General features: G+C 45.2%; 1 protein-coding gene across 1 annotated transcript; it reads right to left on the minus strand.

Moving 5' to 3' along the window:
* Positions 1-6,495: 6,495 nt before the first annotated feature.
* Positions 6,496-13,799, minus strand: HEMGN (hemogen). The gene is made up of 4 exons (XM_083594114.1): positions 13,570-13,799; positions 11,202-11,295; positions 9,223-9,566; positions 6,496-6,703 (listed from the first exon to the last, which is right to left on the minus strand). The coding sequence occupies exons 1-4, from the start codon at positions 13,649-13,651 to the stop codon at positions 6,609-6,611; spliced, it is 615 nt and encodes a 204-aa protein (XP_083450240.1). The 5' UTR covers positions 13,652-13,799; the 3' UTR covers positions 6,496-6,608.
* Between the last annotated feature and the right edge of the window lie 817 nt (positions 13,800-14,616).

The raw sequence follows: 14,616 nt of genomic DNA on the forward strand, positions 1-14,616 counted from the left end.
CTAAAGATCCACATTCCTTTCTGGGGAATCTTCCAGAGGCCACATGGCAGGAGCCATAGACAAAAGAAGGTATATCTTACAATGGTCATAGCCAGGATTTTTTTTTGGGGGGGAAGGCTTTTGTTAGGGGGGGCAGAACCTCAGATTTGTATTGATTTGTGTTGATTTAGGGCAGGCAGCTGCCCCCTGCCCCCCCTTGGCTACGCCCATGACTCTTACCTTTGTACAGTAGGCTACTTATATAGAAATAGAATAGAAAATAGAGATACTTTATTGTCACTGTACCACTTGTTTACAGTGAGATTAAACGAGCCCCCCCTCACCCCCACAAACTCTCAGTCCTTGTTACACTCTGTGTGCTGTCCTACAACCACTAACCCGAAATATCAGCTGCAATGTTGCTGTCTTCCATTCAGCAGCCTCATGGCCCATGGGTAGAAACTGTTCTGTCTACACACCATCACCATCATCTGTTCAGGTAAGCAAGAAGCATTATCAGAGCAGAAGAACATTCCATCTAGGCAACGCCCCCCCCAAAAAAAAACATTAAAAGGAGGGTGCCAAGTAGGGCCGTGTGGGATTGTGTGGCCTGAGGAGACTCCCAAGGGCCCGCTAAAAATCCTTGGAGGGCTGCATCCAGTCCACAGGCCTGAGATACCCTACCCCACAAGAAGGAAAAAGAGGAATGAAAGAGAACAGGGGAGCCGTGAGCAAGGGAAAGATGAGCATAATGAGTTAAAAAGAGTAAAGTTCCATATTGCACGTTAAAGATATACCTGTATACCTGAAGGCGCGTCTCCACCCCCATCGTTCAGCCCAGACACTGAGATCCAGCGCCGAGGGCCTTCTGGCAGTTCCCTCACTGCGAGAAGCCAAGTTACAGGGAACCAGACAGAGGGCCTTCTTGGTAGCGGCGCCCTCCCTTCAGATGTGAAGGAAATAAGCAGCTATCCTATCTTTAAAAGACATCTGAAGGCAGCCCTGTTCAGGGAAGTTTTTAATATTTAACGCTGTACTGTTTTTAACACCTGATTGGGAGCCGCCCAGAGTGGCTGGGGAAACTCAGTCAGATGGGTGGGGTATAAATAATAAATTATTATTATTATTATTATTATTATTATTATTATTATTATTATTATTATTAAGATGGAGCCCAGGTCCAAAATGGTTGGCGATGACTAGATCTTTGGGGAGCCGAGCAATTTTATCCCCTTCCCACCATGTGTCTCATGTAATATAGTTGGCATCACCAAGCAGTAAAGACTATCTGGAGGGTGTGTGCTCAAATGGCGTAATCAAGATATTCATGGGGGTGGGCTGCTGAGGACCACTTCTGCTTCCTGAATGATTTCCTCAAGAGGCAAGCTGGCCAATTTTAGTGGGTGGAACTGTGTGTTAAAGGCATGCTTGTGTCTTTTTTATTTTTATCCCAAGTGTATTACTGTAATAGCAAAGGAAAACAAAATGATTAAAGATGGCCTTCGAAAAGTGAGTAGCAGTTTCTACTTTATTAAATTGTAAACTTTGACTGTGCTTCCTTCAGTATCACACAAACACACACACTGAGATTTTGGCAAAATACACATTCATTTAAGCTGAACTGATCCACGAAAAGGCATATGATTAATCAACTAAAATGTCATTCAAATATATGGAAATATATAAAATTGTATTTGTACCTCTGGAAAAACAGCAGATGGTGCTCATTCCACCTTGTTTCAGTAAAAAGCCCAAGAAGGCTTCTCTTCCCTCCAGATTGCTAGCTGCTTGCACCTCCTTCTGCTCATATTCACAAAGCAAGCAAAGTAATGGCCTTGTGTTACTTCATAATCTGGCCACAGGGTACCCATCACCACCCCTGTTATATCCAAAGCCACAGGTAAATGGTAAAGGTAAAGGACCCCTGGATGGTTAAGTCCAGTCAAAGGTGACTGTGGGGTTGCGGCACTCATCTCGCTTTCAGGCCAAGGGAGCCGGTGTTTGTCCACAGACATCTTTCCGGGTCATGTGGCCAGCAGGACTAAACCGCTACTGGCGCATGGAGGACCATGGCGAGTGCCAGAGTGCACGAAAATGCCATTTACCTTCCCGCTGCAGTGGTACCTAATTATCTACTTGCACTGGTGTACTTTCGAACTGCTAGGATGGCAGGAGCTGGGACAGAGCAACGGGAGCTCATGCCATCATACGGATTCAAACTGCCAACCTTCTGATTGGCAAGCCCAAGAAGCTCAGTGGTTTAGAGCACAGCGCCACCCACAGCCATGACACACGGTCCAGTCCTGGTGGACCAGATTCTTGTGTCACAAGAACAGAGGAAAGCCCATGACACACTGAACACTGCAACTGAAGATCAGTAGTATCAGGCAAGGGGCTCTTTCTGGGAAGTTTGTGTGCCATAACTGATCTCCTGATGAACCTCAACGTTCCCTGGAACAAGGTTTGAAGACCACTGTTCTAAAGAATCTGGAACTGGTCACAGTCCAAGCCAGTACAGTTCAATAAACTGTGTCATAGGTTCCAGACCTCGCTCAGTTTTGTCCCATTGTGCATTTACGTAAATGAGATGAAAACACTAAATAGCATTCTTCTTTCCCATACTGCCCTTCAGCTCAGAAAGGCAAATAGGGTGGTTGTGTGCAGCAGAGAGTTGAATGAGGAAGTAATGTATATTTTTCTGTTTCTTGTCTTCCCCTTTATATCTTTCTTTAACTGGAAAGCAGATGGTACAAGCAAAGGGTGTTGTCTACGTATATGCAGACACACATTTATTTCTCACTAAGGTGGTAATCTATCCTTGGGTTATAATATACCACTTTGGGCTGCTGGTGGGACCCCACAGGGTGAAATGGTCCTCCACACAAATACAAATAAAAAAATAATAAATCCTGCATACGAAACAGTAGCAAATAGAAGATTAGGCTAGCTTCAGTCTCCCTGACATCTAGTTTCTACGTAGCAGACTATTTTCATTTTCATTTTAATTCATTGACAGGAGTCCCCACTTACATTCTGGCACAGGTTTCATAGTGGAAAATGGGACTATGCACACTCACAAACAAGGAAATTGGAATCTACTGTATATTTTTGAAAGTGGTTTTGTCTTTCTGCCCGTTTGTTTTCTGTAAGTTTAGACAACTCTCTACGTATCGCCAAATTTGGCATGAGGGTTCCTGAGGTGGAGGTGATGCTGTTCATTGTGTTTGCTCTCTCTCCCCCCCCCCCATTTTGAATCAAAATGGCAGACCGAAACATCACTTTGGCATGACTTTGCCTGTTTTTCGACATAGTTTCATCTGCCTCTTGTGACAGCACCACCAAACTCTGCGCAGAGGTTCCTGAGGTGGGGGTGGGGATCTATGTTGATGTTTGGGTGGCAGGTGCCATTTTTAATCAAAATGGCAGACTAAAATGTGACCACACCCAAGCTTCGTCATGGGTTTGTGGGATGTGATACTTAAGTAGCAGTCAAGTACAACATTCCTTGTTTTCCTATAGTGGACATAGAAGGGGGTGTTTGGTCCAGCCAGTCGAAAACTTCCTGTTTCCTCCTGGCTGGGGCATACTTTCTTTGCATGTGACTGTCAGGTGTGCATGCAGGAGCCAGGCCCTGTGACCAATAGGACTCTGCAGGACTGGGGCCTTCCTAAGTTTGTTCTGAAGAGGCAAGGCGCAGCCGCACAGGTGAGGCCGATTGGTAACACACAGCTCCTGGTGGCAAGAGCCAGGAAGGGATATAAGGTCAGTATTTTCCCTTCAGCTCTTTGCCACAGCAACACGTTCCCTGCCTTGCTGCGTTTGACTCCTTGACTCCTTGCTTCTTGATCCTTGGACCCCTGACTTCATGACTCCTTGCTTCTTGATCCCCAGACCCGACTTTGTGACTTCTTGCTCCTTGATTGTCAGACCCTTGGCTTCTTGACTCCTGGCTCTCTGACCCTCGGACTCTTGGCTTTCTGACTCCTGGCTTCTGGACTCTCGTTCCTGCTCCCACCCCGCCATCTTGCCCCCAGTCCCAACGTCCCCAGCGGGGACTTCGATCGCCTGTGAACTGGACTGTGACAGTGACTAGAGGTGGGCGTGACCTTACAGTACCTGTGCAGGTACAAAAGCACTAGGCATGCAGCACCCTCCCTCTCTTTTCTCTTCGGCTTCCTCCATCATAGGACCAGCAGCTTTTTAGCTAGAGATGCTCTGTTGGCTTTCAGCAAACAAAGGGACTATGTGCTGGTCCCGGGGGGAGGTTACTGCAAGGCGTGGTCAGGGTCCGGTCCTGGGTCGAGGGTCTGGAGACTGTCCACCAAGGGCGAAGCAGGGTCCAAAGCGAGGAGCCGGGCAAGGTTGGGAACTCTGGAAGAACAGGTCTGGGTGCTGGCAGAACGTTGCTCCCGCAACCTGGGACCGGGCTGACTGGCCTTTATCTTCTCTGAGGCCAGGGGCAGTCCCGGCCCACAGGTGACCCGCCTCTCCTGGCCTTAGGCGATCACTCCTCCTGAGAGAACCCAGTTCCCTCCGCCTCTCTGCCCTGAGCCTTAGCAGCTCAGGAGAGGCTGGAGGGTTACTGGACCCAGGGGGAGGCTCACCTTCCCCTGACAGGGCTGGGAAAGGCGCACCTGTAGGCAATGGGTCCTCAATCGCCTCCGGAGCCAGAGTGGATTCATCTGGTGTCTGCTCCTGAGGATCCGGCACAGGTGCAGGTGCTTCAGATTCAAGGCCCTGCCCCAGCTCAGCCGGCCCTGGAGGCGGGGACTCCTGTGCAGGCTGGGATTTCTCTGGTTCAGCCTCTGAATCAGACTCCCAGGCCATCACAGACTATCGCCATATGGGATAGACTCACATGTATATACTTTGTAACTATGTCTGCCTTCAGGGATCCATCTGTGAACTGAATGTGTGAGTAATTTTCTTTTATATACTTTACACAAGATTGTGGCGTGTTTATTCTTTTAAGGGGGATATAAGAGAAATTACCAGGAATCTGATAGAGGCTTAAACAAGCCTGCAAGAGCCACCTGCTGTGCATTTAGAAGGGGAATGTAAAACTCTGCTAAGTTATAGAACTTGCTAGCGCAAGTTAGGAAGGTAGTATTAAACAAGATATCCTTTCCTGCCTCCTTGAACATTCCAACAGGGATATCATCACCACCCCTAGCACAAGGGTTCCTGAAGCGGGGTCAGGGTCTTTGTCACTTATCATTTTGCATCAAGGTGGTGGATTGAAACATGACTTTGGATTGACTTGACCTGATTTTTGATGTTGACAGGTCCAAATTGCACAATGTTTTAAAATCACAATATGTTTTGGTTTCTAAAAAATACCTGGGCAACGCTGGGCACTTCCCACCAATAGGGAATGAACGAGGGGCATGCAAAGACAATATCTCTTTCCAACTCCCTTTTCCTTATTGCTTTTCATTTACCCGATCTGACCTGGGGGAATCTTGCCACCAGACCATTTGAAGGGCCCTTTTTCTTCACCTCCTCCACTCATATAGTTTACCACTGACAAGTTCAGCTGCTCACCCCATCTGCATGATAGGGTGAGCTCCCATTGCTCTATCCCAGTTTCTGCCAACCTAGCACTTCAAAAGCATACCAGTGCAAGTAGATAAATAGGTACTGCTGTGGCGGGAAGGTAAACAGTGTTTCTGTGTGCTCTGGCTTCCATTCTGGTGTTCCAGACGTGGTTTAGTCATGCTGGCCACATGACCCAGAAAGCTGTCAGTGGACAAATGCCGGCTTCCTTGGCCTGAAAATGAGATGAGCGTCGCACCTCATAGTCGCCTTTGACAGGACATAACTGTCCAGGGGCCCTTTACCTTATATATATAAAAACTGAAGTATTGTGAAAAGTGAAAGAGTGATGAACAGGTCCTGAGCAAAACTTCTATATTTAACTATTTTAAAAACACACCAACACAGTTTATATACTGAGATCTGGCTCCTCTGAATGGGGCATGTGGCCATAAGTGGAAATACAGTAGGCTTCTTTCCTTCCCTACTGCAAACAAAATGGCGATGTTGTGCTCAGGTAAGGAGCCAATAGAAATAGGGATGTGGTAGTACCCACACGACAAAACCAGCCACCAGGGCAGATTGTGCTAATAAGCTTCCATGCTAGACACATAATGTGTTGTTTTTTATTATCAGATTTTCTGCATTATGAGGAAATCCGGATTAAATGTAGGAAAAGCAAATAAACTCCAGCCTAAAAATAAACGCAACAGAAAGAGAGGATGAGAGGGAGAGCTGTTGTGAGCTTGGGACCTTATAGGTTCAGGAAGGCTCTTTCTGAAGATGTGATGCGAGGTGTCTGATGTGAACTCTAATATTTGTAAGTAATCCAAATACTAAAAACGCAGTTAAGTGTCTGTCGTCCTGACTGAGGAAGCCAAACTCAGGTAGTGCTGGCTTGGGAATTTATAATCTCATGGGGAAATTGGAAGTATGTAACAGAACTATTGAGCGTTTCAGGGATTATGACTTCCAAGGAAATTGCAGAAATGTGACAGCAGCAAAGGCGACTGGCTTTTATTGCTCACACAAGAATAGCAGGTATCATGTATTCTAACAGTGTTTCAAGTTGAACAGTGAAAAATTACTGCCAATTAAAGCAAGCCATAGAACTTTTGTTCCAAATGATCATTTTCCACGGACTGAGGAATTTCTCCTGGTTCGTCTGATCTTGGTGTTTCCTCTGGTTCTGAAAAGGAAGAAAACATTAAATATAAAGGTTTCTGTTTGGTTGAGGCGGTCCCAGCAATAATCAACACAACAATGGCGTAGCGTGGGGGTTGGGGCCACAGGGACAGTTGCCCCGGGTGCAAAATTGTTAGAGGGCGCAAAAATTCAACACCTGGTGCTGCCTCAATACAACTGCGTACTTCTGGGTGCTATTGAAAATGGCTTCTCCGTGCAAACCAGGAAGTGACCTCTCCAGATGATGGAACGACTCTTCTTATCTCTGTGGCTGCAATCTCCTGGGTGACGTGGAAGCCATTAGGCCGTTGAATCTGCATGCGTAATTCATCCATTTCCTTTCCACCCACCCCCTCAGTGCAGACCCGGGCACTGGCAACCCACGCTGTGCCACTGCAACACAATAATATCTAGTATTCACAGTAAGTACTAGATACGACAAAACAAAAGGCCGATGGCTAACACAACAATTTGTCTTGATCAAACATATGGGCCGGATTCTACAAATGATCCCCGTTAGCGGAAGCCAATACGAGAGCTTCTGCTGGCACAACAGGGCCTTTTGCCCTTTCTCTTTCTCTCCCCCACCCCCAGCAAGCCCTCCCCATTGCTTGAGGGGGCAGAAATCAGGGGAAACCCCAAACAGTAGCATGGAGATTGTTCTTCCTGACGAGCTAAAATGCTTGCGCTGCAAGAACACTCCCCTTAGCACTATGTTGCATTCATCCCTATGGCCCCAATCTAGCTAAATTTTACACTCTCCCTGTACGTTATTAAGGTTTCTTCATTATTTTTCATTACCTGTAACATCATCAACAATTCATATTAGCAGGTATGAAGGGGAAGAATATGGAAAATAATTAGAACAAAAACTATTCGTATAACAAAAAGCAATTCAGAGGCCAAGAGGCTTCCAATAATTAAATCACGTCGTTTCAGATAACTGCTTAGCTTTAGGTTGCCTCTGTTAGGGCAACCCAGGCAGTTTCTAAACCAAAGCAGTGAATAGTTATATTTATTCAGTGTTCCTGCAGCTTTATGATCCAGGAGGTTGGGGCAAAGCAATGGATTTGTGCTATGTGTTGGGGCCGATTCAGTCCCAGCAGTAAAGCTGGAGCAGCGACTGAATCCTTTTGATCCAATTGACTAGTGAGGCCTGAGATACAGTTACTGGAGTAAGCAGAGGTAACAAAATGCTTCAAAGGACTAGGTTCTACCTCCACTGTTGGAGGCAGTACGTCTCTGAATACCAATTTCTGGGTATTGCAGGTGGAGAGAGTGCTTTGATGCTTAGGGCTTGTCCAAACTGGAGCAAAATGTGGATTCACATCACTGTGTCTTCCCATTCATGTAGGGGTGTACACACGACTCCTGCCCATCCCAGTGTTGTCCCACATCATTATCCCTTTAAATGCAGGGCTTTTCCTTCAACCTCTGTTGGAGATGTGGTGGAGAAATAGGAACAACAATACATATGTGGTGGAGGTGTGAGGAAATTAAGAAATCTTGGATAGTAGTACATGAAGAACTAAAGAAGATGATGAAAGTATCAATAACAAAGAAACCAGAGACATATCTCCTTGGATTGATAGATGAAGAGATACCACGGGGGTGGGGGGAGAGAGAATTTTTCTATATGCAAGTACAGCTGCTAGAATAGTGATTGCTGCTAGGTGGAAGTCACAAACTATACCCACAAAGGAGGAATGGATTTGTAAACTAAATGGATATTTAATTTTGGCAAAATCAACTGCTATAATAAGAAATCAGTCGAATCAAAAATTTAAAAAGGAGTGGAAATGTTTTGATGAATATATGGCAAAATATTGCTCAAAAAAAGATACGCTAATATGTCTAGATTAAAATGTGGAGTACTGGATGGAAGAAAAATTAGTAAGGAAAGATAATAAGAATATATAGATGATTTGAGAAGATTGTAGAATGCAGAGATTATTGTAAATTGTATAACGTGGAGGAAATCGAGTGGGGGCGGAGGGAAGTGGGAGGAAGGAGAAAAGAATAATATGATGGATTGAGGAAATATAAATGTAAATGTATGGGGGGATGGGGAAGAAATGGTGTTGGCTTTGGTACATCTGTATTGTAATGTAATATGTGAAAACCAATATAAAAAAAATGAAGGGCTTTTCTGAATCAGAGAAATCCTGCATTTAAAGTGAGAATGGGCTGTCCCACCCAGACCAAAGGATGGAGTCCACATTTGTTCTAGCGTGGACCAGTCCAAAGTGGAAGGAGAGAGGGGAGGGAGAGAACAGCCAGCAGAGACATGCCTAGAGAGCCTAGGCGACCCCTCCTCCCCTCAGGCTCGTAGGTCTCTCCATATTAGGGAACAGAGAGCGCGGAGAGGCGTATGAATATTCTGCATATTCTGCATATTCTGAATGAATATGCATCAAAACAGCCAGTGGTGTCTAATGGCTCTGCAAACAAATCGGGGAGAATGATCAACAAACAAGTCATCAGGAAGCACACATTCATTCTTACAGACTGCGGGCTCCTTACCCATGGAGAAAACAGCACTTCCGGCTAGGGTTGCACCAGCTGTTTCCTGCTGAGTGCACAGCTCCTCAGCAGCACTCGCAAGGGGGACTCCTTCCGCTAGTTCCTTCTGAGTATATAGTTCTCCAGCTTCCAGAAAAGGGATGGAAGACTTCGCTGGGAGATCTAGACTCTTCTGGGCCGCCTCCTCCAGCTTAGTCACCTGTAGCTCAGGCTTATCTTCCTCCACCACTGTTTCTGGCTGAGGTTCTTCCTGTGGCTCTGGAGCCTGCTGCTGGCCTCTGCCCCTGCCCCTGCCTCTCCGGGCCCCTCTTCCCCTTCCTGTTGGCTTGCTCCTCTTCTGCTCCCTGTAGTACACAAAAGGCATTTTGGTATAAAGGGATCTGATGGATTGCTTTGAAGGGCCCTGCTTGCAAGGATGTTCATGAGAATCAGTGGTGGGCTCCTTCTGAAATTCTGCCTTTCATTTTTAACAACGGGTTGGCTTCTGTGATGGTGATTCAAATCAAATTTTATTAAATGGTCACAGACCAGATTAACTCGTACAGCTAGTCAGCAAAGCATAACACCGGAAAAAACAAAGGACAATTTCAATACAGATTAGGCCATAACAGCAATTTAAAATTAGACAGCATAAATAAAATTAAGTATTTACCTTCGCCTGCATATTGGCATTGGAAAGCTCTTGTTTCCTGCGCCTAATAGCGGCTACACAGAATTTGGCAACATTGATCGTAATTTCAGGAACCTTATCTTCTACCAAGGCTCTCATACATTGGAGTTCTGGTTCATTTTTAAGCTTTTGTAGAACTGGGGGTGATGGTGATTCAGTGAGAGCACAGGGGGGAAAGGACAGAATTTAATCTAGGGTGAGGGATTCAGCCGCTGAGTATCCCAGGACCAAAATACACATTCAGTTGCAGCTGAATAGGAAGCATTAGCCCAGGAGTATATATGATGATGGATGCGGGTGGCACTGTGGGTTAAACCACAGAGCCTAGCACTTGCTGATCAGAAGGTCGGCGGTTCAAATCCCCGCGACGGGGTGAGCTCCTGTTGCTCGGTCCCTGCTCCTGCCAACCTAGCAGTTCGAAAGCACGTCAAAGTGCAAGTAGATAAATAGGTACCACTCCAGAGGGAAGGTAAACGGCGTTTCCGTGCACTGCTCTGGTTCGCCAGAAGCGGCTTAGTCATGCTGGCCACATGAACTGTATGCCAGCTCCCTCAGCCAATAAAGTGAGATGAGTGTCGCAACCCCAGAGTCGGCCACGATTGGACCTAATGGTCAGGGGTCCCTTTACCTTTACCTATATATGATGATAATTATATTAATCTTCTTATATCTTATAGTGTGGTGGTTTGTTTGATTTTTCAGTTGTTTGTTTGATTGTATGTTTGTTTACTTGTATGTATGTCTGTTTTTCATAAATGTATTTATTTTAAATTAATAAAGATATATTTAATAATAAAAAGGAAGTATTAGCCCGCAGGAGGGAGTGGTTGGCAGCTGAACCTTGTTGCTAATCCCTTCCCCTACAAACTATTCCCCCACTCCCCAAACTTCCCCTTAACTACTCCCCTCTCCAGCCCAAGGGACCCATTTTCTGAAAGATAAACACAAGTCTAGGATAATAGTGCAAATAACTGCAGTCCTGTACAGACAAGACCACTGGACTAACATTACACATAGCTTAGGTATAGCGTGGTTTTTAAGTCCAGCAAGCCTTTAGCCTTAAATTTCAAATACATGCTTGAAAGCATACAGGCAATGTTTAGTGCAGGGCTTCCCAAACTTGGGTCTCAAGCTGTTATTGGACTACAGTTCCCATCATCCCTGACCACTGGTCCTGTTGTATTCCAAAAAGAGCTGGAGACCAAAGTCTGAGAAACCCTGGCATAGTGACATCTCAGAAACTAAAGGGGCAGTTGAATAAAATTTATAGTGGTCAGACAATGTCACCACTGTCATCCTCCTAATTTACCTCAGGAGCCACTGGTGAGTGTTTTTTTCTTCCGCCTCGGCTTTCCTTTTTCTGAGAAGCTCTCGGTCTCTCAAATGGCGCGTGACAGCAACCTCTGCAAGAGCAAAGAAGCAAGTAGAGGAAAAGATGACTCCAGGAGGAAATAGAATCCGATGAGATGGTTGCAAGATTAGAGGATGTTGCCACCACCAAGAGAACCCTTTCAGCCTGAGTGTCGGGTTAGGAAGATGAACAGAAAAGTCCTGTTCATATAACAGATGTTTGCAGTCAATGTGCATTGGGGGTGGGTGGGACTTCAGCAGCAGGCCCCACCCCCAACACGCAGGTGGCGCTGTGGCCTAAACCACTGAGCCTCTTGGCTTGTCGATCAGAGCGTTGGCGGTTCAAATCTGCATGACGGGGTGAGCTCCCATTGCTCTATCCCAGTTTCTGCCAACCTAGCAGTTCAAAAGCATACCAGTGCAAGTTGATAAATAGGTACCACTGTGGCAGGAAGGTAAACGGCGTTTCCGTGCACTTTGGCTTCTGTCACTGTGTTCCATTGTTCCAGAAGCGGCTTAGTCATGCTGGCCACATGACCCGGAAAGCTGTCTGTGGACAAACGCTGGCTCCCTCAGCCTGAAAGTGAGTGCTGTACCGCATAGTCACCTTTGACTGGACTTAACCATCCAGGGGTCCTTTACCTTTACTTACACCCACTTGGCCACATGAATAGATATTAGGAGTGCACAAAAACTTTATTTGAGCATTCAGATCCATGAACTGGAGGAAAAAGCAGGAAGCCTCAGGAGACTCCTTGCACCATTTGCATACCCTCCAACATTTCTTTGATGAAAATAGGGTTGCTCAATCAATCAATCAATCAATCAATCAATCAATCCACTGCCTATCTGACTGGTTTGCCCCAGCCACTCTGGGCAGCTTCCAACATATATAAGAACATCAACATTAAACAAAATTTTAAAAATCCCTATACAGGGCTGCCTTCAGATGTCTTCTAAAGGTTGTATAGTTACTTATCTCCTTGACATCTGATGGGAGGGCTTTCCACAGGGTGGGTGCCACTACCAAGAAGGCCCTCTGCCTCCCTGTGGCTACACTTTTCACAGAAGGCCCTCGGTGCTGGATCTCTGTGTCCTTGCTGAATGGGCAGTGGTGGAGATGCTCCTTCAGGTATACGTTTAGAGCTTTAAAGGTCAGCACCAACACTTTGAATTGTGCTTGGAAACGTACTGGGAGTCAATGGAGCCCTTGTCCTATCCTGAGCACCCAGCTTCAGAAATATGTAGTCAAAACCTGGCAAAGGCTAAATAGGGTATCTGGTTCAAGTGATGGCAGTCATGATAGATCATTGCACTTCACCTTCCTGTCCCTTGGGTCTAACTTCCTATTGTATGGTGAAACCTGGTGGACACAACTGAAACAAATTCACACACACACACCTCATCCAATTAGGTCACCATGATACATACCATGTCAGCATGTTCATCCAGGATCAAATTCTGTAGAACATATTTTGCACCATTAACTATCCTTGCATTCAGCAGCAAAACTTTAAAACCCCAGGCTGTCATACAAGTTACCAGGATGTTGTTATTAGGCAGATAGCCCATAAGGCAGAGTGACCATGGAGCTATGCCTCTTCTGATGTCCCTGCACCCCCAGTTTTTCAAACACCCGTTTCCTGGGGTTCTGTGCTGCTGAGATGAATTTGCCCTCCATTCAGATATGCAACTTTGAGTGAAGACAAATGTGTCATTAAGAGTGGAACTGACCAGAACAAACAAGTTTTCTGGGTAGAGTATGTGTTCAGTAACCTTATATCACACTTCAGTTGTGTACACGGACTATACCTTTAGAACACTCAAAGAATCCCGGTCACTCTAGTTTTCCCGTCATGGAGTTACAATTCCCAGTAGCCCTCAACAAACTACAATGCCCAGAATTCTTTGAGGGGGGAGATGTCTTTTGAATGTGCTTTAACTGTATCGTCGTGAATGCAGCCTTAAAAAAACCATGGTATTTATATTCTCAGGTTTTTAAAGACTGTGAAGAAGGGGCTGAAATCTGAACGATCCTGCTGCACTTGTGCATGTAATCCCTATGCATGCCTACTCAAAAGTAAGCCCCCACTGAGTTCCATGGGACTTACTTCCAGGTAAGTGAATATAGGAATACAGCCTAAGAAAATTTGGGAAAGACATAGCCCCAACATTTCCCCCCAAAGGTAAAAAATAGGAACAGTTTTATCAGAGACACGTGCCAGAAAAACAGGTGCAGCCCCTGTTAATTAGGGTCTACTGGAGAGAATGTAGTTTTAACAGAATTGCATTAGAAGATTCCCCTTTCCCAGAATAATATTTGTTACCTGGAACTGCATAGTCCTCCGCTGCGACCACTGGCTGCTGTGGATTTTCAGAATAGGAATGGTCCTTTTCTAAGCTCTCCATTTGCAGTTTCTTAATTTATAAATATATATGAAAAAGAGCTTAATTCCAACATAGAATCATCTGACACATGTACCGCTTTAGTGCTAAATGAAGAGTTTCAGGGAAAAAAGAAAAACTACACGCCCAGAGTATCTTATCTGCTCCGGACACTGGTATGTTAATACTTCTTTTCCTTATCATGCTGCAAAGGTGTTTAAATTCATGCTCATAGCTCATGGCATAGCTCTGCCAAAAACATTAACATGCCCCTCCTGACAAATATTGTGTTTTCAAAGACATACTGTTTGCAATGTATTTTTATTGATTTAGGGGGGCAGCTGCCTCTCCCTGCGTCCCCTTTGCTACACCCACGGATGAGATGTTGTTTGGGAGTGAATCAACCTACCCATCTCCCCCGCCCAAAAACAACAACAAAAGAGGACACCAATTTTTATTTTAAAAATTATGTTTGATGGAAATTGATACATACAGTATATATTTAGTAATGATTGTAACAGAAAGGAGGAAATACTTTCTAGGACAGGGTAAATAGAAAACTTGCTATGTAAGTACTGCAGGGCTGTGCCTCAGGTATTTAATTGACAATGCATACGGTACATTAAAAGCATAAATTCACAAGCATACTTCACTACATAAAAAAGGAAGAATCTCACCATAGGAAAAGTATAATAAAGTAGACCTTTGTGTTACAAAAAGATCTGAAACATGAATGGGCCACATCAGACTAAAAGTATGTGCAAGGGCACCATACTGACATTCCCCAATTCACAAATTTCCGGTCATTTTTTAAAATGAAAATGTTTGCAGCTACCTTTCAAAGGTCCTTCTACATCAGTATTTCGAATTCTCCCCCCCTCCCCCCGTCCCTTGGGCACCTTCCTTGTGCTCAAGACAGATTATTCTGCTCTTCTGCAAAGGTGGGGCAGACTTTACAAGTCACAGTGGTAGATGGGGCAGCTGCAAAG

The sequence above is a fragment of the Podarcis filfolensis genome (genome assembly GCF_964270895.1).
Source record: "Podarcis filfolensis genome assembly, chromosome: 17".
In the NCBI taxonomy this organism is placed as follows: domain Eukaryota; kingdom Metazoa; phylum Chordata; class Lepidosauria; order Squamata; family Lacertidae; genus Podarcis; species Podarcis filfolensis.